Raw genomic sequence first — 20,844 nt, 5'->3', positions numbered from 1 at the left:
GCGTTTCCTCCTTCTGTTTTCTATCAGGCAGGTCCAGAATTAGAGACGGCCCTCTGAATATGTGTGTGGTTACACATTAGGTGAAATGAAGAATACGTTTCGGGTTTTAATATGTCCTCCTTCAGGAAGATGAGAGATGCGATTTTAGGGCACATTTGCTAAATTAGGCGCATCTATGGCAGTCCCTTCGCCCGGTGAAAAAATTAAGCCAGACCCTGGCTGGTGTAGTTTTTTGCTAACATAAATGTTTTAAAATTTGCCTGTGCTGGAGCCCCGGCCCCTAACGTGCTGGAGCCCCGGCCCCTAACGTGCCCCCGCTCCATCCCCATTTCACCAAACTGTCGACCACAGTGTAAAACCAGGCAAGAGACTAAATATCGTGGCACGTCCAGTTAAAAAAATAAATAAATAAGTTGTTCGACTAAAATAGTCGCCAGTCTCTTAATAAATAACTTCAGTTATATCTCGTTTTAAAAAGAGCCTGAAGAGGGGCGCGTTACCACCTGAAGCATATTTATTTTTCACTTCATCTAATTTGTAGTCATATGCACACTGTAAGGGATGTCCCTAATTCTGGAATTGTTGGCGCTTTGACCCCATTTCTAACCCTCCTGTTATTGGTGATCCACTGACTGTAATGGCACATCAGTCGCCCCCTAGTGATGCCCAGGAGGTATAGAGCTCAGAGAGAGAGAGCATCAGCCCCTTTCTTATTACCCGCACCCCCAGTAGTAGGACTTTCTTCTGGCATGTCTGTGTACTGGGAATTGGTGCAGGGAGTTACACCTAATGTCTCTGTCTTGCAGGTGGCTATAAACATTATAGTCGGGCTACCAGGAAGTCATTGTAACGAGCTGTGTGATTTTCTGGTGTCCTTCCAGAAGGAGTATGGAAGGTAGGTCATCATACAGGAGCTCACGTCTGACAGTCGCTGCTCTGGTGGTGTGTGCAGTAGATGAACACAATCCAGTATGTCATCATGGCTTGGTTGTGCTGACCATGGATTGTAATCCCATTTTTTGCTCCAGTCACACCCAGATCTGCATTCAGTGTACGGAGCTAAAAGCAGACAGCTTTCAAGTGAATAGGGGCTTTGCTGCAGTATGCTGGCGCCAGAAACAGCACAGTGTATGGAGCATTCTGCATCCATTCCTTACACTGTGTAGTTTACAGTACCGTGGCTACCCGAAACAGCTGATTTTAGGGGTTATCGGACCCTCACTGATCTGTATCTATAACTTCAAGAACCCCTGTAAACCCATCCCTGCACTTCTTTACTTTTTTACTTGCCTTATGTTGTAATGATCACAAATTGTACTCCAGTCACACCCAGAGCTGCATTTACAGTTCTGTAGGCTGCCAGAGATAAGTCCAACTCCTGTTCTGCAGACATCCTATAAAATATTGCACACTCAACACTCAGAAGTTGCTGGCATGATTTGAGGTTCCATAGCTGAATTCTGAGTGCAGCTCTGGATGTAAATTCAAGAGAAGTAAAGCATGGAATTTGCAGCCTGTCTACAGTTTTCAGTATCTGAGCACTTGTGTAGTCGGGGGACACTGCTCGTTGGTCATGATATAGATGCTTGCTGACTGTTTCCCTCCAGGTGGATGGTGTACCGTCAGCCCACGGATGGCACTGAAGAGTTCAGTAAAGCACAGTTCCAGAGGTTCCTCTCAAGCATCCTGGAAGCACAGCGCAATCGTAGTGCCCGCCAGGCCGTCTACTCCAGGAAGAAGATGAGAGTCCTCGCTGCTCTAGAAGGGTAGGTAGTCCGCAAGAATAGGCATTTCTATCATAGGGCTGGCAGTTCAGTTCCGCAAAATACGTAGCGCACACTGCTGGTATCCGTGTTTTGCAGACCGCAAAGCAAATACGTCATCTGAATGAGCCCTATGGATGAAAGACGGGGGCTATATTCTCCACAAAGTAATTGTAATGTAATCATGCGTCCGCAGATAAAGGCCGTGGAACGGTAATCGTACATAAACAGGCTTACTTAGATGGATCACTATTCATTAAAGATCCCACCACAGATATTAAACGCGATTATAAACGAGAAGATTTCCTACGTGCTGCCGACCGCCGACACCACTCTTTTTTTATTATTTACCCACAATACAGAAATCCTTAGTAAATCCCTCCGGGCGACCGATCATGTCTGGATTAAACTCCCTGGCTTCTAATCTGTCCCCTTTACCTTTTTATTTGAGGGACTCCATACAACTCATCGCTGAAGTGAAAGCCTCATCTCCACCCGACACTTTCTCTTTTTGTCACCAAAAATGTCATCTCCCAGTAAAACCAGATAGTAACACATCTCCTTATTTTGTAATCTGTTTTTATTTTCTGATTGCAGATTATTTTTCTTATTCTATTTCCTGAACTTGATTATGGGGCGGCCATCTTGCCTGAATTGTTCTTAACAGGGTTTAGAAAGCATTAAGAAAATTTCTTTATGGCAGCGCCATGGGCCATAGACACAATGGTCAGGAGGGGACCTCACTGACTTCTATGGGAGAGTTTTTTCTAGGCATGCAGCGCTCCAGATGGTGACCAAAATGGTGGCCAATGCGACTTAGAATTTACAAATGGCGACTAGACACCCCGCCTCCGATAACCCTCATAGGCTTCAGGCTTAGTAGGCCTGAAGCCTATGAGGTAGTAAATACCCACGCAGGCGTGTGTGATGACATAATCACGCCCTTCCTGCAGCGGGACACAGTGAAGCGATGTGGCCGTAGACCAGAGGCGGTTGTGGCTTGCATCGTGAACACCGGCGAATGTGGGATACAGGTGAGTATCAGTTGTTTTTTTGTTTTTTTTTCACAGCCAAATTGGGGGCCTTTACTAAGAGGAAGGATAGCACTGCAGGGGGCATTGAGGACATAATACTGTAGGGGCACTTTTGGGGCATTACTCAATGGGAGCACTGTGGGGGACATTACTACAGGAGGGGCACTGTGAAGGACGTTACTACTGGAGGAGCACTGTGCGGGATCTTACTACTGGAGGAGTACTGTGAGGGACGTTACTACTGGAGGAGCACTGTGAGGGATCTTACTACTGGAGGAGTACTGTGAGGGACGTTACTACTGGAGGAGCACTGTGAGGGATGTTACTACTGGAGGAGCGCTGTGAGGGATGTTACTACTGGAGGAGCGCTGTGAGGGACGTTACTACTGGAGGAGGGCTGTGAGGGACGTTACTACTGGAGGAGCGCTGTGGGAGACGTTACTACTGGAGGGGCGCAATGAGTGACATTACTACTGGAGGGGCACTGTGGGGACATCACTGTTGAAAGGGCACTGTGGGGGACATAACTGGCAGCATAATTGGGGCACTCTAGAGGAATTTTTAGTACAAGGGACAGTATAAGGGCCATTACTGGTGGCACTGGAGACTTTTAACACTGAGGCCCTATGGGGGGCATTACCAGGGCATTTTTTAATGAGGGCACTATATTGGGCATTACTGGATGCATTTTAATCTTGGGGCACTATAGAGGGATTTTTTTTGTGCATGGGCATTACTACTAGGGGCAGTGGCACTATAGGGGACATTTAGGGGGCAGTATAGTGATATTTTTTACCTGGGGTAAAATTGGAGATATTAATGCTGGAGGCACTGTAGGGGGATTTCTATTACAGGGACATAATAGGGGGCATTCTTTTTGGGGACACTATACAGGCATTACTATTGGGAGCACAATATAGGGTTTTATCATTATTACTGGGGGCATTTTAGTGGACATTATTATTACTGGGGGAGGGCACTCTAGGGGGCATTATAATTGCTGGAGGCACCATAAGGACACTATGTCTACTGGGGTCACTATTTTTTCAGCAGGGGCATTGGGGAGCACAGTGAGCACAGGACTGGGAGGGGGACAGCAGGATGACATTGTTGGGAAACCAGGGTGGCGAGGTTGTGTTAAAAATGTGGGGAGGCTTATAGAAAAATGAAGAAACTCTGCAGAGCCTAGATGCAGCTGAAAGAATCTGTCATGGCGGTCTGGGTCAAAGGAGAAGAGGAAAGAGAATGTCTACATGACAGGAGAAGTCACTGGATGGAAGAGGTATGTGGTGCCGTAGTCTCCTATACGTTTCCTAGTTCTGGCAGGAAGTCTGCTGTATGTAGAGCTGGCTCACTACTGTCTCCTCTTCTCCAAGTCTTTGTTAATTATAATTATATGTATTTAAATTTGGCAACTACATTTTTTTGTTCAGTTGCTAATGGCTCCTAGGTATTTTTTTTAGTCTGGAGCACCTGGCATGCCCTGTGACCTGTGCAGAGGTCATTGTACAAGGGGCAAATAGATGAGCTCCGACAATCACCTATGGTGAATGGTGGATCCTGTCTTATCTGTCATTCTAATCCTGCCTATAATATCACCCCTGTGCATAGATAAGCAGGTAACTGCATTGAAGAGATCTGTACAGACCAAGAAGTGACGCCTATTATTAGGCTTAGTGGCCAGTGCGAAAGCTGCAGGGTTTTATGTTTTTATTTTATTAGATATTGACATGGAAAATGAAAATAAAATGATCAAAAATGTGTTTAACAATAGGTCCTTTTCTGATGACACACTCCGTTTACCAATCAGCGTCTTCTCACTTTATACTAATACTGGCCGTGATCTGGGCTTTTCTCCTCTCTGCTATCTCCTAGACTCTGATCCCTCACTTACCACCTGCCAGATCAATTTTTTTTGATTGACGGATGACATTTCAAATAATAATAATTAGGGATGTCCCAATACCAGTATCGGTATCGGGACCGATACTGGACATTTGCAGAGTACTTGTACTCGTGCAAATGTCCCCGATACCACTGCCAATACCTGCTGGCCGCTTGCGGCGGCGCTCTCAGCAGTTCGGCGTGGGGGAAGGAATTCTGTGACTCGCATTACCGGCACCCGACCTCTGAGAGGACTCTGTTATCCGTGCAATTAACCCCTCAGGTGTGGCACCTGAGGGGTTAATTGCACGGATCGCAGCGTCCTCTCAGAGGTCGGGTGCCGGTAATGCGAGTCACAGAATTCCTTCCCCCACGCCGAACCGCTGAGAGCGCCCCCCTCCACAGTATTAATCATTGTATGTTAGTGAGCAGCATTATACTCACGTGCGCCGTGGCCGCCGGGCGCTCCTTCTTCTCATAGGTCTGTGCGGCGCATTGCTAATGCTATAAGCATTAGCAATGCACCGCACAGACAGAAGAAGGAGCGCCCGGCGGCCACGGTGCACGTGAGCTATAAGCATTAGCAATGCACCGCACAGACAGAAGAAGGAGCGCCCGGCGGCCACGGTGCACGTGAGCTATAAGCATTAGCAATGCACCGCACAGACAGAAGAAGGAGCGCCCGGCGGCCACGGTGCACGTGAGCTATAAGCATTAGCAATGCACCGCACAGACAGAAGAAGGAGCGCCCGGCGGCCACGGTGCACGTGAGCTATAAGCATTAGCAATGCACCGCACAGACAGAAGAAGGAGCGCCCGGCGGCCACGGTGCACGTGAGCTATAAGCATTAGCAATGCGCCGCACAGACAGAAGGAGCGCCCGGCGGCCACCGGTCACGTGAGTATAATGCTGCTCACTGACATACCATGGCAGCTAGGACTTCTGTAGCGTCCTGGCTGCCATGGTAACCGATCGGAGCCCCAGCATTACACTGCTGGGACTCCTATCGGAACTGCCCACTGCCAGCAATGATGGGGGGGAGGAGGAGGGGGACCCTGTGGCCACTGCCACCAATGATTAATACTGGGGAGGGAGGGAGGGGGGGGGGCGCACTGCCCACTGCCACCAATGATGGGGGGGAGGAGGGGGACCCTGTGGCCACTAATACTAAAGGGGGGGTGGGTTGAGTTACCATAGGGGGCTGATAAGAGGGAGAGGCTGGGAGTGCTGATGATAGGCTGAGGGTGCTGATGAGAGGCTGGGGGCTGTTTTTTGGACTTTTGGTTGGTCAGTGGTCACAAAATAAATGTGTTATTTATTTAATTGGTATAATTGGTATTGGTGAGTACTTAAATAAAAGTATCGGTACTCGGTCTAAAAAATATTGTATCGGGACATCCCTAATAATAATTATTTTTATGTTTGATCAATATTTGTACAAACAGATCAAAGGCTGTGAGACGGGGACTTGGGAGATCTCTTCATGGGGCAATTTAATTTCCTCAACGCACAGTCTTCACATTTTTGGTTCAATGTTTTTTTTTGGTTTTTTTTCTGCAGTTTTTAGGGATGAGCGAATTTCATATTTTGACATTTGTTTTCGGTTTGTGTTGTGGTATTTACTGTGTTTGTATGTGTATTTCGCTATAGCAATGTGCACCTGCATATAGGGTTGTGCTGACTGAACCCCCCACATTTTTTCTTTGTAGTATATATTGGAGGCGTGGCGATCTCAAAGCAGTCATGCACACCTGACCCGTTAGTCTGCCCTGGAGGCTGGTTTTAAAGTCAGTATAAGGCTCCATTCACACGTCCGCAGAATGTGTCCGCATCCGTTCCGCAATTTTGCGGAACGGGTGCCGACCCATTCATTCTCTATGGGGACGGAATCGATGCGGACAGCACACAGTGTGCTGTCTGCATCCGCAATTGCGGAGTGCAGCCCCAGCTCCGCAAAAGATAGAACATGTCCTTTCTTGTCCGCAGCTTGCGGACAAGAATAGGCATTTCTATGGGGGTGTCGGGCTGGTGTATTGCGGACCCGCAATTTGCGGGTCCGCAACACATCATGGACGTGTGAATGGAGCCTAAAACTGAGTCTGCTTTTATAGCGCCTACCAGTAGCCATTTGGCTCCAGGAGAAGTATATAGTGGGCTCAGCATGCATGTTGGTACTTGCATCCCTGGATCCGATGGAAGCTATTATGGCACCGGACAGGGTTAAAAGCAGAGTGTGCCTGGTGTGCATGCTGTACCTGCGCTCCCTGGACTTTGTGTGGCCTTCATGGCCCATAACAGGTAGGAACTAGTGTTAGGGACCACTCATAGATGCGACCTTGACGTGGTGAGTGGCTTATTACGCTTTGGCCAAAATGTACACCAATGCCTTATTCAACATCCAGCATAGAGGCAGGGCAGAGTGCTGGTTGCAGAGTGCGATTGCATTTGTGTTTTTGCATTTACTGAATTGTGTTATGGATTCCGTTACCACGGACCATAACGCAATTCCATGACGGACTTCCTTTAGAGGCAATACGTTATTCATTCCTTAATAATAGAAGTCTATAACCTGCGTAACGGATCCGTCCGGTTTACGTTATGCTGGTGTCCTCTAAAGGCATTCCGTCATGGTGCGTGGCAACGGGCTCCATAATGCAATTCACATTATACCACAACCCGAGCCGAAAACGAATTTCAAAATATGAAATTCGCTCATCCTTAGTAGTTTTATAAATGATTTATCTTTTATTTGGTCCGGAACAGAGAAAAATGCTCACAAATTTCTTTTGGAATTAAATAAAATACATGGGGGCTGTGTATCATTTTTCCCATTCATCAATTGATTTCCTAGACTTAGGTATTTTATAGAGCATCTGTCAGCAGTTTTGCACCTATGACAATGGCTGACCTGTTACATGTGCACTTGGCAGCTGAAGATGTCTGTGTTGGTCCCATGTACATACAGTACAGACCAAAAGTTTGGACACACCTTCTCATTCAAAGAGTTTTCTTTATTTTCATGACTATGAAAATTGTAGATTCACACTGAAGGCATCAAAACTATGAATTAACACATGTGGAATTATATACATAACAAAAAAGTGTGAAACAACTGAAAATATGTCATATTCTAGGTTCTTCAAAGTAGCCACCTTTTGCTTTGATTACTGCTTTGCACACTCTTGGCATTCTCTTGATGAGCTTCAAGAGGTAGTCACCTGAAATGGTCTTCCAACAGTCTTGAAGGAGTTCCCAGAGATGCTTAGCACTTGTTGGCCCTTTTGCCTTCACTCTGCGGTCCAGCTCACCCCAAACCATCTCGATTGGGTTCAGGTCCGGTGACTGTGGAGGCCAGGTCATCTGGCGCAGCACCCCATCACTCTCCTTCATGGTCAAATAGCCCTTACACAGCCTGGAGGTGTGTTTGGGGTCATTGTCCTGTTGAAAAATAAATGATGGTCCAACTAAACGCAAACCGGATGGAATAGCATGCCGCTGCAAGATGCTGTGGTAGCCATGCTGGTTCAGTATGCCTTCAATTTTGAATAAATCCCCAACAGTGTCACCAGCAAAGCACCCCCACACCATCACACCTCCTTCTCCATGCTTCACGGTGGGAACCAGGCATGTAGAGTCCATCCGTTCACCTTTTCTGCGTCGCACAAAGACACGGTGGTTGGAACCAAAGATCTCAAATTTGGATTCATCAGACCAAAGCACAGATTTCCACTGGTCTAATGTCTATTCCTTGTGTTCTTTAGCCCAAACAGGTCTCTTCTGCTTGTTGCCTGTCCTTAGCAGTGGTTTCCTAGCAGATATTCTACCATGAAGGCCTGATTCACACAGTCTCCTCCTAACACTTGTTCTAGAGATGTGTTTGCTGCTAGAACTCTGTGTGACATTGACCTGGTCTCTAATCTGAGCTGCTGTTAACCTGCGATTTCTGAGGCTGGTGACTCGGATGAACTTATCCTCCGCAGCAGAGGTGACTCTTGGTCTTCCTTTCCTGGGGTGGTCCGCATGTGAGCCAGTTTCTTTGTAGCGCTTGATGGTTTTTGTGACTGCACTTGGGGACACTTTCAAAGTTTTCCCAATTTTTCGAACTGACTGACCTTTATTTCTTAAAGTAATGATGGCCACTCGTTTTTCTTTACTTAGCTGCTTTTTTCTTGCCATAATACAAATCCAAACTTTTGGTCTGTACTGTATGTGACAACGTTGTCGGTTTGGCGGTTTTATCATATGCAAATGAGCCTCTAGGAGCAACATGGGCATTACCATTACACCTAGAGGCTCTGCTCTCTCTGCAACTGCCGCATCCTCTGCACTTAGATTGATAGGACCAGGTGTGATCACGTTTACACTGCCAGGTCCTGTCAATCAAACTGGAGAGGGTTCTGCAGTCCAGAGAGAACAGTCTCTAGGTGTAATGGCAACGCCCCCGTTGCTCCTAGAGGCTAATTTGCATATAATAAAACATCATTTTCTCAGCAATGCGGGCACATATGAACATGGTACTAATACAGATGTCTTCAGCTGCCAAATGCGCATGTAACAGGTCAGCCAGTGTCATAGGTGCAAAACTGCTGACAGATGCCCTATAAACAGGTAGACAAATAATTACCTTGATTTTGGCAGCAAGCATCACGTTAAATGGTTACAGAACACAACATTTAAACAAACAAGCGAATCAGAAAAAAATAGAATTTCAGAAATGGATTTTGCGCTAAAGATTCTTAGCTTAGGACGACCCCCGAACCTCTTCTGTTCTGACATCAGCTTGTATTATAGTGAAAGTAAAATATCTCTATGACTCGGGCAATATGGAGATTATAGTGGGAGAACAGTGCAGCCGTGCACAGGACACTGGACACGTGGCAGTAATGTACAGAAAGGGAAGGTGTGTGCCTCCCTCCATTACATGTTATATACTACAGCAGTGCAAACCTCCAGCAGGGAAACTCACTGGATTCTTGGCTTTAGCAGAGTTATATGAAATGTTGTGTTTCTTTCTTCATTTTTTGGTGAATTGTAAGTTTTCTGATCATTTTTGAAATTTGAATGTGAGTTTTGCTGAAGGATGCATTTGCCCGCCCCGCAGGAGTTCTGTTGTCAGCGCTGATCCTGACCGTTCATCAGATCCAGTATCCGAATGTTTGTAATAATGCTTGCTATTTAAGGGTTGTCCCACAAAAAATATTCTACATTTTTCAAACCAGCCCCTGGATCTCAATACTTTTGTAATTGCATGTTATTAAAAATGTAGTACAGCCGCTGAGTTATTCACTGACATCTATCAGTATAGCGCCCCCTGCTGTTTGCGCTTTTTGTTAAATTTCTCTGTCCTGCTCACTGAGATGAAGCACATGCTCATATCCGTCCTTCAGCTGCAGCAGACAGGACATGCCTCCTGAGAAAGGACACACAGTCTTTTTCTGTCAGTGACTTATCCTCAGGATAGGCCCCCATTATCTGACCGGTGGGGTCCGACACCCTGCCCTGTTCCTGACCACCTGTTCTGCTGTAGCTCCAGAACTGTTCAGCTCCTTCCATGGTGGACAGAGCTGGTTACCATTCACTTCAGTGGGGGCAGCGCTGCAGTAACCAGCTCCATTCACTTCACCGTGGACATAGCTGTAAAGTTCTGGAACTACTGCAGAACAGCTCATCAGAGGGAGTGCTGGGTGTCGAACCCCCACCAACCAGATATCGATGGGTTTTCATGAGAATAGGCCTTCAAAATAAAAAGACTGGAAAATCCCTTTAATTCCTTGCCTGTGGCTGTGTTGGTGCTGTCAGTAGTGGATGCAGGGTCCTGATCACAGTGCGTTCTTATGGTGGGGCCCTGAGCTCTGCCAGCAGTGCCCGGCCGCTGACAGCTGTTCTTATACTTAATTGTCACCTCCATGTCTCCACTCGTCTCTTCTAGATACGCAGACGTCATTGATGTAGTGCAGGCAGTGCAGACTCACGTGGACCCTCTCGTCAAGTCCTCCTTCGTCATTGGCACCGTGAGCACTTGTGTGGATCCTCTGAGCTGCATCATGGAGCACAGGTAGGCCCCCGCTCCCCAGGACTTTATGGAAGGGCAGGCTCATCTCCTGCACAGTTAGAAAATCTAAATCAGCTAAAAATTCTTCCTTTCCTTTATTTTTACAGGTTCTCTTTCCCTAAATTCCTGGAGCAGTGTTCCCAAGGTACTTCTCTCATTACCCGTTACTTTACATATCAGCCGCACATACAGGTCAGTGGTGATATCATCCATACGTCATGTCTGTGTGTTTCCTGTAGGTATTGTCAGCAACATCGTGTTCACAAGCCTGACCTCGGAGCAAAGGCACCCATCCCTAGCACTCGCCCAGAAGCTGCTCCGCACTGTCAACCCCGGGGCGGCCTTTATTCTAGCAGAGAAGGGAGTGATCACCAGGTAACCAGCCCGGCACTGCGGATGTAGTAGGAGACTGCACGTCCTGGGGCGGCCTTTATTCTAGCAGAGAAGGGAGTGATCACCAGGTAACATCCCGGCACAGCGGATGTAGTAGGAGACTGCAAGTCCTGGGGCGGCCTTTATTCTGGCAGAGAAGGGAGTGATCACCAGGTAACATCCCGGCACAGCGGATGTAGTAGGAGACTGCACGTCCTGGGGCGGCCTTTATTCTAGCAGAGAAGGGAGTGATCACCAGGTAACCAGCCCGGCACTGCGGATGTAGTAGGAGACTGCAAGTCCTGGGGCGGCCTTTATTCTAGCAGAGAAGGGAGTGATCACCAGGTAACATCCCGGCACAGCGGATGTAGTAGGAGACTGCAAGTCCTGGGGCAGCCTTTATTCTAGCAGAGAAGGGAGTGATCACCAGGTAACCATCCCGGCACAGCGGATGTAGTAGCAGACTGCAAGTCCTGGGGCGGCCTTTATTCTAGCAGAGAAGGGAGTGATCACCAGGTAACATCCCGGCACAGCGGATGTAGTAGGAGACTGCAAGTCCTGGGGCAGCCTTTATTCTAGCAGAGAAGGGAGTGATCACCAGGTAACCATCCCGGCACAGCGGATGTAGTAGCAGACTGCAAGTCCTGGGGCGGCCTTTATTCTAGCAGAGAAGGGAGTGATCACCAGGTAACCATCCCGGCACAGCGGATGTAGTAGCAGACTGCAAGTCCTGGGGCGGCCTTTATTCTAGCAGAGAAGGGAGTGATCACCAGGTAACATCCCGGCACAGCGGATGTAGTAGCAGACTGCAAGTCCTGGGGCGGCCTTTATTCTAGCAGAGAAGGCAGTGATCACCAGGTAACATCCCGGCACAGCGGATGTAGTAGGAGACTGCAAGTCCTGGGGCAGCCTTTATTCTAGCAGAGAAGGCAGTGATCACCAGGTAACATCCCGGCACAGCGGATGTAGTAGGAGACTGCAAGTCCTGGGGCGGCCTTTATTCTAGCAGAGAAGGGAGTGATCACCAGGTAACATCCCGGCACAGCGGATGTAGTAGGAGACGGCAAGTCCTGGGGCGGCCTTTATTCTGACAGAGAAGGCAGTGATCACCAGGTAACATCCCGGCACAGCGGATGTAGTAGGAGACTGCAAGTCCTGGGGCGGCCTTTATTCTAGCAGAGAAGGCAGTAATCACCAGGTAACCATCCTGGCACAGCGGATGTAGTAGCAGACTGCAAGTCCTGGGGCGGCGTTTATTCTAGCAGAGAAGGGAGTGATCACCAGGTAACATCCCGGCACAGCGGATGTAGTAGCAGACTGCAAGTCCTGGGGCGGCCTTTATTCTAGCAGAGAAGGGAGTGATCACCAGGTAACATCCCGGCACAGCGGATGTAGTAGCAGACTGCAAGTCCTGGGGCGGCCTTTATTCTAGCAGAGAAGGCAGTGATCACCAGGTAACATCCCGGCACAGCGGATGTAGTAGGAGACTGCAAGTCCTGGGGCGGCCTTTATTCTAGCAGAGAAGGGAGTGATCACCAGGTAACATCCCGGCACAGCGGATGTAGTAGGAGACGGCAAGTCCTGGGGCGGCCTTTATTCTGGCAGAGAAGGCAGTGATCACCAGGTAACGATCCCGGCACAGCGGATGTAGTAGGAGACTGCAAGTCCTGGGGCGGCCTTTATTCTAGCAGAGAAGGGAGTGATCACCAGGTAACCATCCCGGCACAGCGGATGTAGTAGGAGACGGCAAGTCCTGGGGCGGCCTTTATTCTGGCAGAGAAGGCAGTGATCACCAGGTAACGATCCCGGCACAGCGGATGTAGTAGGAGACTGCAAGTCCTGGGGCGGCCTTTATTCTGGCAGAGAAGGGAGTGATCACCAGGTAACCATCCCGGCACAGCGGATGTAGTAGGAGACTGCAAGTCCTGGGGCGGCCTTTATTCTTGGGAAGGGAAGTGTCTATGATGTCCTGTAGCCATATTCTTTCTAAATGGTGCCATACCCTGGAACTATTTATAACAGCCTCATACCCCGGTTTATTTAAGGTAAGTGAAGGGGCCACCAGGTAACTAACACTGGTGGTGGGTTTATTTTGAAGACTGGAAGGTGTCGACATCTGCCATACACAGCTGCTGGCTGAAGGGTTGTCCAATATATATTTTAAAAAAAACGGAACCTATTAGACTAATAGTTAGACATACCGTCCGGAACCCCCTCCGTTTTATCACAGCCGCTCCATCCTCCCACCAGGCTTTGTGGCCTGGCTGTATACCACACGTGACCTGCGGGGATGAGAGGATTGACAGCGGATTGTGTGCCGCTTTTTGAAAAAAAAATATATCTCTGACAATTCCAAAGATGGAATGGGCAGACAAGGTCTTATACACTGACGTTTAACCCATCAATAGGTATGGTGCCATTTCTGGGGACCTAGTCAGGACATAAACAAGTATATTTGTCCAATTGCCGTATACCCAAATCTTCCATATCATTAGACGTGTTATCCAGGTCTGCGAACACATTTCCTAATCTCCAGCTCCTACATCTGTCCGGAGATGACGTCGGAGCATCGTGCGACTCCGGGCCCTAGGCCTTGCCATGTTCAGAGCCGGCCTCAGACGGGTTCAGGTCTGTTGCCTCTGCACAGATCTGTCCTAAAATGCCTTCTGTTTTCTTCCTCCTGCAGAAATGAGGACATTGAGCTGGTCCTGTCAGAAAGCGGCTTTTCCAGTCCTCCGATGTTAAGAACACGACATTTGATGTACCCCGGATGGTGAGTCTCTCTAACCCTGGGGATCCCTCCCTTATTTCTGACTGCCTCTAATACTTTTGAAGGTCATTGACAAGAAATAGACTCTGAGACAAGATGCAATGGTGATCAGAGTATTGGCAGGTTCTGAATCTCCCGACGGCAATCTCTGCTGGCTGTCTGAGGGGTGGGGCATGACACAAGGACCCCGCCTACTCTGAGCCTGCAGTAGACATAACACAAGAGTTTCAGTACAGCCTGCAGTGTTCTTGTAAGCCATTTTTAGGTTAAGCTGAAAGTGTGGAACATCAGAGTATTGCCTAAATAGCAGCCCCCTAACTGAATATCATCAGCAGACCCCACTACTAATGTGCCACGTCATCTGGACACATCACCCTTGTCCTTGAAGAGTAGTCCCCTCATTTCTAGGATGCATGATGGGAGTAAATGACCCGGCTACTTTCTGATGTCACCGTGTTAGGGGGTTGTTAGTTCAGCAATGCTGGTGGATTTTATTCCCAGATTCGGCCGTATGAATAGAGCGTTGCTTTACTCTATAACGGCCGCGTCCTCGTTCCCCGGGATTTCCTCTAAGTCCCCCAGGGGCTGCCTGACTGTGATGGACACACGTCCGCTGCTGTACATCTCATCCACTCCCTTCTCTGGATTAGCCTTGCCTTTACTAAGCTGGCAGCCGCCACATCCCGGGGGATGGGAGCCTTCTCCGCCGTGTCTGTGCGCACAGGTTTTATCCTCGGCAGATCCGTCTTGAGACGCTGCAAGGCTCCAGAGGTTTAATTAGCATAAAAAGAAAAGTTTTGTTAAGAAAATGCCTTCTGTACAGAGCAGACGAGAAAGGAACGGAGTGTTTCTTTAATGTATTGCAGGTATGATGGGAAATTCTCAGCTGGACCTGTCTCACCGAAGGTGGACCGTATCTGTCTGTGGTTCAGTCGGCCCCTGGAGAAGGCCCGCTTCATGACAAGGTGTAAAAGTGAGTAGACGGAAGACGGGAACCTCACAACTGGGCAGAGGACCCAACACAGGGGCAGATTTACTGGTAATATTTGGATAGCTATCACTGGCTGGGGCCGGAGGATACGTTTTTACACCACCGGTTGGTTGGTCTACTGTGCAGAAACATGTTGGCTCGTTTTAAACCCATGCCCCTTTCCAGCCACGGCCCTTGTGGATGAGGTGCAAACGGGTTTGAAACACATGATAGCTGTGGCACAGGGCATGTGCCCACAATTCAGGAGCACGTGCCTCGGTAAATCTCCGGCATTGTTCCGAGTCTTTCTCCCGTCATGCCTCACTGGTTCCATATTCTCTTTACCCCGGAATGGGCTCAGTATCGCCTCCTACTGGGTAGTGAGCAGCCAAGAAGAGCGGGGAAAGGGAAAGGACAGCTGCTGTAGGCTGATATCTGCTCCTCTTGAGATAAAGGGAATACAATAAACTCCTCTAATCCGGCATTATTATGACCTGATAGTTGCCGGATTACTGGGTGTTCTGGGTTACTGGACAGTCATTGAAAAACATGCAGATCTCCTAGACTGTGACATGCCAGATTAACGTATTTCTACAGTAATATAAATGAAACTTTGGGCTCCTGGACTTAATGGGGGACAAATACACTTATACTGCTGTAAAGTAGTACTATAAATCCCAGCATGCCCTGTGTCACAGTCTGGACCATCCACGTAATATGTTGTTTTTATTTTTAGCCATCAAGTCCTCCATCAAGTCGTTCCCTTTTACAGGAAACATATATCATATCATGGGACGAGTGAAGTTCTCTGGTAAGCGACATTTCATGTCCCCCTGTATCTGCTGCCCCCCACTTGCTGCAGCTTGTATCTGGTATGGCTGCTCAGCTCCTCTGATGTAAATGGGGCTGATTTTGGATACCACATACAACCTATAGACAAGTGTAGCGCGCTTTTTCTTTTATTCAAAAGGGTTGCTATAGTATAATGTACATGATGGCTGTTAAGAGCGCGTGACAGTGCTGCCCACCCCAACACATTTCCTGCCTAGGGTAGCAGGGCGAGGAATGTCAGATGATGTCATCAGAGAAAATTAAATAACCCAGCCCCCCATCAATTTCTAGATTGAAGGTACTAACTGGTGTACCGTCGGTTTCTGTCTCCCTGGTTTGTTGTTGCTGTAATAATCACATCTTTCTTCAATACTAGACTCGGAGCAGATGGTAGAGGTCTGTCACAACACAGTGACCAACTCTCTCAGTCTGATTCCATCGGTGGAAGGGCCGACGCCTCCTCCTGATCCAAGACACGAGCTGAGAGACAACGTCCTACATCAGCAATGTGTCCTGGTGTTCACAGGCTGCATCCTCAAAGAAGACGACCTGAAGGACTGGCTCCGGCAGTGTGCCAAGCAGGTGAGGAGCGCCCGCTGCACCACTACATAACTTATATAGTGAATATGGAGGTGTCAGATATTAACTCATTATCTGCTGTCTCCTAGAAACCTCAGAAAAAAGCATTAAGAACAAGAAGATCATTATCCGTACAGGAGATCCGGAACATACACGTAAGGCTGGATTTCTCAGCTGCCTCATATCTGTCCTGTCTATCTATCTCCGCTCTATCTATCCATCTCTTATCTATCCTCTCTCTCTATCCCCTCTATCTATCTCCTATCTATCCGCTCTATCTATCTATCCGCTCTATCTATCTATCCGCTCTCTCTATCTATCCCCTCTCTCTATCTATCTATCCCCTCTATCTATCTATCCCCTCTATCTATCTATCCCCTCTATCTATCTATCCCCTCTATCTATCTATCCCCTCTATCTATCTATCTATCTATCTATCTATCCCCTCTATCTATCTATCTATCTATCTATCCCCTCTATCTATCTATCTATCTGCTCTATCACTCTTCTGGTTGCTTGTACCTATAGGCAAGACGACACTTGGATCCTCTTCCTGAGGGATATTTCTACAATGGAACTCAGTTTGTGAATTTCCTTGGAGAAAAGATGGATTGCCATCCACGTATCCTTATACCGTACACTTGAGCACTTATCTGATAGTAGTGGTAGTTTTGATGATGGGGGTTATCTTCATTAGACCATGGATATGTCATAAGCTGTAGTGGGACACAGTGAACCCCAGCATAGAACCTAATTTTATCGATGTGCCGCTTTCATATGCCCTATTAATGTATGGAGAGGGAACTGTTCACATAAACTAATTGAAGGGGTTTTCCCAAGATTTCAACCATTCCACAAGATAGGGGATAAGTATCTCATCAGAAAGGGGGGTCCCAGGTTCCCCAAATTAATAGGCCGGTGGTCATGCATACACACTGCCTACATCTCTTGGTGGCCCCATGGAGGTGAATAGAGTTGCACTGTGCATGCTCGAACGCTGCTCCATACGTTCAGGGGACTTGGGACCCCTCCTTCTCATGAGCAGTGGGGGTCCCAGCTAGTCGGTGCCATCATGCTGTTATTAGCGCAGCCCAGTTGACATGAGACTTGTCCTTGACTCCCGGCCCTCAGTAATGGATCAGTTCATATACGATTATGTCATTGAGGCAAACAACGAGATTGAGAAGTACAATGGCGAGCTGGAGCAGCAGGAGTACTATGACGTCTTTGGACAGAAGCTGTGAGAGCGCTGCCGTCTCATTGATGTAGGGTTCAGCATCACCAGCTATTAGTGAGGCAACTGCAGAGCCGCAGTAACCATCTGTGCGCCGCGGTTCCCTCCTGTACAGATGTGATTAGTCTTCTCCCACAATCTGCTTCATATTCGGGGATGGGGGGGCAGTTGTAAATCAATTTGCACCTTATGTGTTCGGTCTGTTCACAAGAGCGTGGCAGCTGAGAGCCAATTACCCGGCGTATGTCAGGTTGTAATGATCCACTTAGTCACTGTGGGCCTTGTTAAATCCGCTTCTGTCGTCATAGCCGCTGGTGGATCCTGTGGCTCTGAGTGCAGGATGCGCTTTTTCTTGGGTCTCTGAAGTTGTGCGGCCACCTTCTTGATCTCCATGCACTCCTCTTGTCGAGTAGTTGAGATTTTGACTCAATGAGATGCGTGTGCGTCTTCCATCCTTTTGTATCAAGCCCACATCTATATGTCCTATCAGATTTAACGGGGTTTTGCCATCTCAGACAATGGGGGCATCTCACTAGGATCCGCACCTACAATGAGAACAGAGCGGGAAATGAATGGAGGGCGCACTGCATTCATTTCTATTGGGCCACCGAAATTAGCCGAGCGCTGGCTCAGCTATTTCCGTCTTTCCCTACAAGAGTCTGCCCCATAGAAATGAATTGGAGCAGGGGCCTCGCGTGCGTGGTGCGCTCCCATTCACTTCTATGGGAGCAGCGCTTGGTGGTGGACAGACCCTGGGAAATCCGGGGTCCTCCAGCAACAGCTCTCCTGCTCCGTTCTCATATCCTAGCGATATACCCCCATTGTCTCAGATGGGAATACCCCTTTAAGCAATATCCATGATAATTAAGGGGCCTACTCAAGCCTCTAGCACCCCAAAATCTTGTATCGTGTACATTTCCGGTACAGTATTGTTTTTCTGTTAGCTCCTCGTTAGAGGATTGTATAAGCCATTCCAGATCAGCAGTACTGGGGACCAATAACCTTCACTATCAACCAAGCCCAGGTAGCGGAGGCAGCCATATAATGGGCGGGGCCTACATTCCTATGATGTCACCCTCCCCCTTATTGCCGATTACATACCTTCACAATGGCTGCCTGCCGTATGTTATTGTGGGGTACACCCCCCTCCTTACTTTTACAGTCTGTAGACTCTCCTAAAGCCATAGAGCTAGACAGTGAAACACTCCATGTTAGGAAATCTCTACAGAGGCGTCTCCCAACAGCGGACTTACGTCAAACATGTATACCTGGCCTTAAAAGTCTGCATCTTTGTTGAATTTTTATTACCTCATTGCATCTAAAATGAAGTAACTTTGCAAATTGTTCCGATTTTTAAAAAAGTCTAAAAAATAAAAAAATGTTTATAGGGTACAACTACTAGGCCTACACGGCATTGATGTCGCACCAAAGTCTCGCAACATTTTTTGCAATGATAGTCTATGGTGTCATCTTGGATGGATTTTTTGCGACTGTCATGTCGCAATGTCACACCATAGGCTATCATTATAAAAAAATGTTACGCGACTTTGGTGCGACATCAATGGCGTGTAGCCCTAGCCTAATGCTACATCCACACCTGCAGCAGGCATTGTGGAATACTGCAGCGGTATTCTAGTAAATGGGATCCAGCGGACCCCAGCAGTGTCCGGCTGTGCCCGATAAAGGAATTTCAGTATTCTGTTCCTCTGTCAGAACTGAATACTGCAGGTTATGATGTAGCCTGTCACAGCTCAGGGAGGCATATCCTTCCTGTAACTGTCACAGCTCAGGGGGAATGTCCCTTCTGCTGCAGATCTCTCTCTGGAACTGCAACATCAGATCCGGCTGGTGACAGTTGTAGGGTGAAACTAGGCATGTCTGACCACCTCAGCAAGGTGAACAGGGAAATAAGGAAAAGAACAAACAGCAGGTGGCGCTATACAGATACATTTTATTGGATAATTCAGTGGCTATACTAAATTTCTAATTACCTATTCAGAGTCAACTGTTTTTTGTGGGACAACCCCTTTAAGACTTTGCCAGGTTGCTTCATTATAGATGCATCAGAGCAGTGGTTTGTAAAGTATACACGCCCTGTACACATTACACATCCCCATGGTATACCCTCACGTCTGATCCTCTCTGGCAGCCATTCATCCCCTCTCTCTACATAATATGTATGGACGCTTGCAGGGGTCTGTGGCTGATGGGTTAGCCTCAGCAGCGAGCGTTTGACCCCATCATCCAGAAAGATAAAGCTGATACCTTGTAGGTTCTGCCACATGAAGTATCACCTCCATCATGCTCAGCAGGTGCCAGGTCGGATGTGAGGTAGACCCCGGGGACACTGTAATGCAGCTGTCTCCTACTGACAGAATCCTTGGTTATTTTAAGAATATTATCCTCCCCCCATCTGAAGCCCCCGGCAGCAGGACCTGCAGTCATCTGTACTCACACAGTATTTGACCACAGTTAGGGTCCATTCACACGTCCGTTGTTTCTTTCCTGATCTGTTACTTTTTTGCGGAACAGATCTGGACCAGTTCTGTACCTATTCATTTTCAATGGGTCCTGAAAAAAAATCTGACATTGTGCTGTCCGATTTTTTTTTTCAGGACCCATTGAAAATGAATGGGTACAGAACTGGTCCAGATCTGTTCCGCAAAAAACTGAACAGATCAGGAAAGAAACAACAGACGTGTGAATGGACCCTTACCCACCGTACTCCTCCTTCAATTTCCTGAAGGGTCCAGCGTTCAAAAAATTGAGTCCCAAAGCGGTGGAATGTCTTCTGTAACATAACGGAGGTATTCCGTATCTCCCCCCCGCCCCCAGAAGACACATTTCTAATGTGAAAAGAAAGCGTCTTCACCCCGGGCACATGGAGCCATGTTTGCAGGACTAGTCCGGTCTGTGCCATACACTTTCTGAACGCAGCCATTGTGCAAGCTTGAGCTATTTTTTTTTAAAGGGACACTACACTTGATCCTCTGCTGGAGTTAAAGGGGTAGGCTCAGCTTATGTGTTGTTGGGGAAGCAAAGCCGCCTCACAGATAGAGCAGCTTAAGGTTCGCCCATTGCACCCAATGTTTTTCACGTGCACTAGCACTGGATGGGGGGGGGGGTCGTGAATTGCTGCTGGGACACACAGTATTGTATATTTTTGAATTCATGATGCAAGTCCATACCATGATCAATGCAGCTGGTGCCCCCCACCTTCACCCATGTCACGGGTAGGCTTGGACATCGCCATCATCAGTGACCTATAACTTCGCTAAGGACATACAGTATAGGACACTAAGGTGGGTTTTGCCTTTGGCTTCCAGTTAGGTTCCAGCCTTCTTGTACACACGG

The 20,844-nt window shown here is 47.9% G+C and overlaps 1 protein-coding gene across 1 annotated transcript in view; it reads left to right on the top strand.

Moving 5' to 3' along the window:
* Nucleotides 1-18,104, top strand: part of DNAAF9 (dynein axonemal assembly factor 9) — a 64,693-nt gene extending 46,589 nt beyond the window's left edge. The window contains exons 26-37 of the mRNA XM_044295402.1: nt 807-895; nt 1,608-1,766; nt 10,612-10,737; nt 10,842-10,879; nt 10,974-11,109; nt 13,793-13,879; nt 14,743-14,849; nt 15,583-15,657; nt 16,054-16,259; nt 16,346-16,411; nt 16,785-16,878; nt 17,388-18,104. Of these exons, the coding sequence (XP_044151337.1) occupies nt 807-895; nt 1,608-1,766; nt 10,612-10,737; nt 10,842-10,879; nt 10,974-11,109; nt 13,793-13,879; nt 14,743-14,849; nt 15,583-15,657; nt 16,054-16,259; nt 16,346-16,411; nt 16,785-16,878; nt 17,388-17,500 (1,296 nt within the window). The 3' untranslated portion in view covers nt 17,501-18,104. The remainder of the gene's footprint in view (nt 1-806; nt 896-1,607; nt 1,767-10,611; nt 10,738-10,841; nt 10,880-10,973; nt 11,110-13,792; nt 13,880-14,742; nt 14,850-15,582; nt 15,658-16,053; nt 16,260-16,345; nt 16,412-16,784; nt 16,879-17,387) is intronic.
* Nucleotides 18,105-20,844: the final 2,740 nt, after the last annotated feature.

This window comes from Bufo gargarizans, chromosome 1, assembly GCF_014858855.1.
Source record: "Bufo gargarizans isolate SCDJY-AF-19 chromosome 1, ASM1485885v1, whole genome shotgun sequence".
In the NCBI taxonomy this organism is placed as follows: domain Eukaryota; kingdom Metazoa; phylum Chordata; class Amphibia; order Anura; family Bufonidae; genus Bufo; species Bufo gargarizans.
The sequence above is the reverse complement of the archived record's forward strand: the minus strand, read 5'-3'. Positions and strand labels throughout refer to the sequence as shown.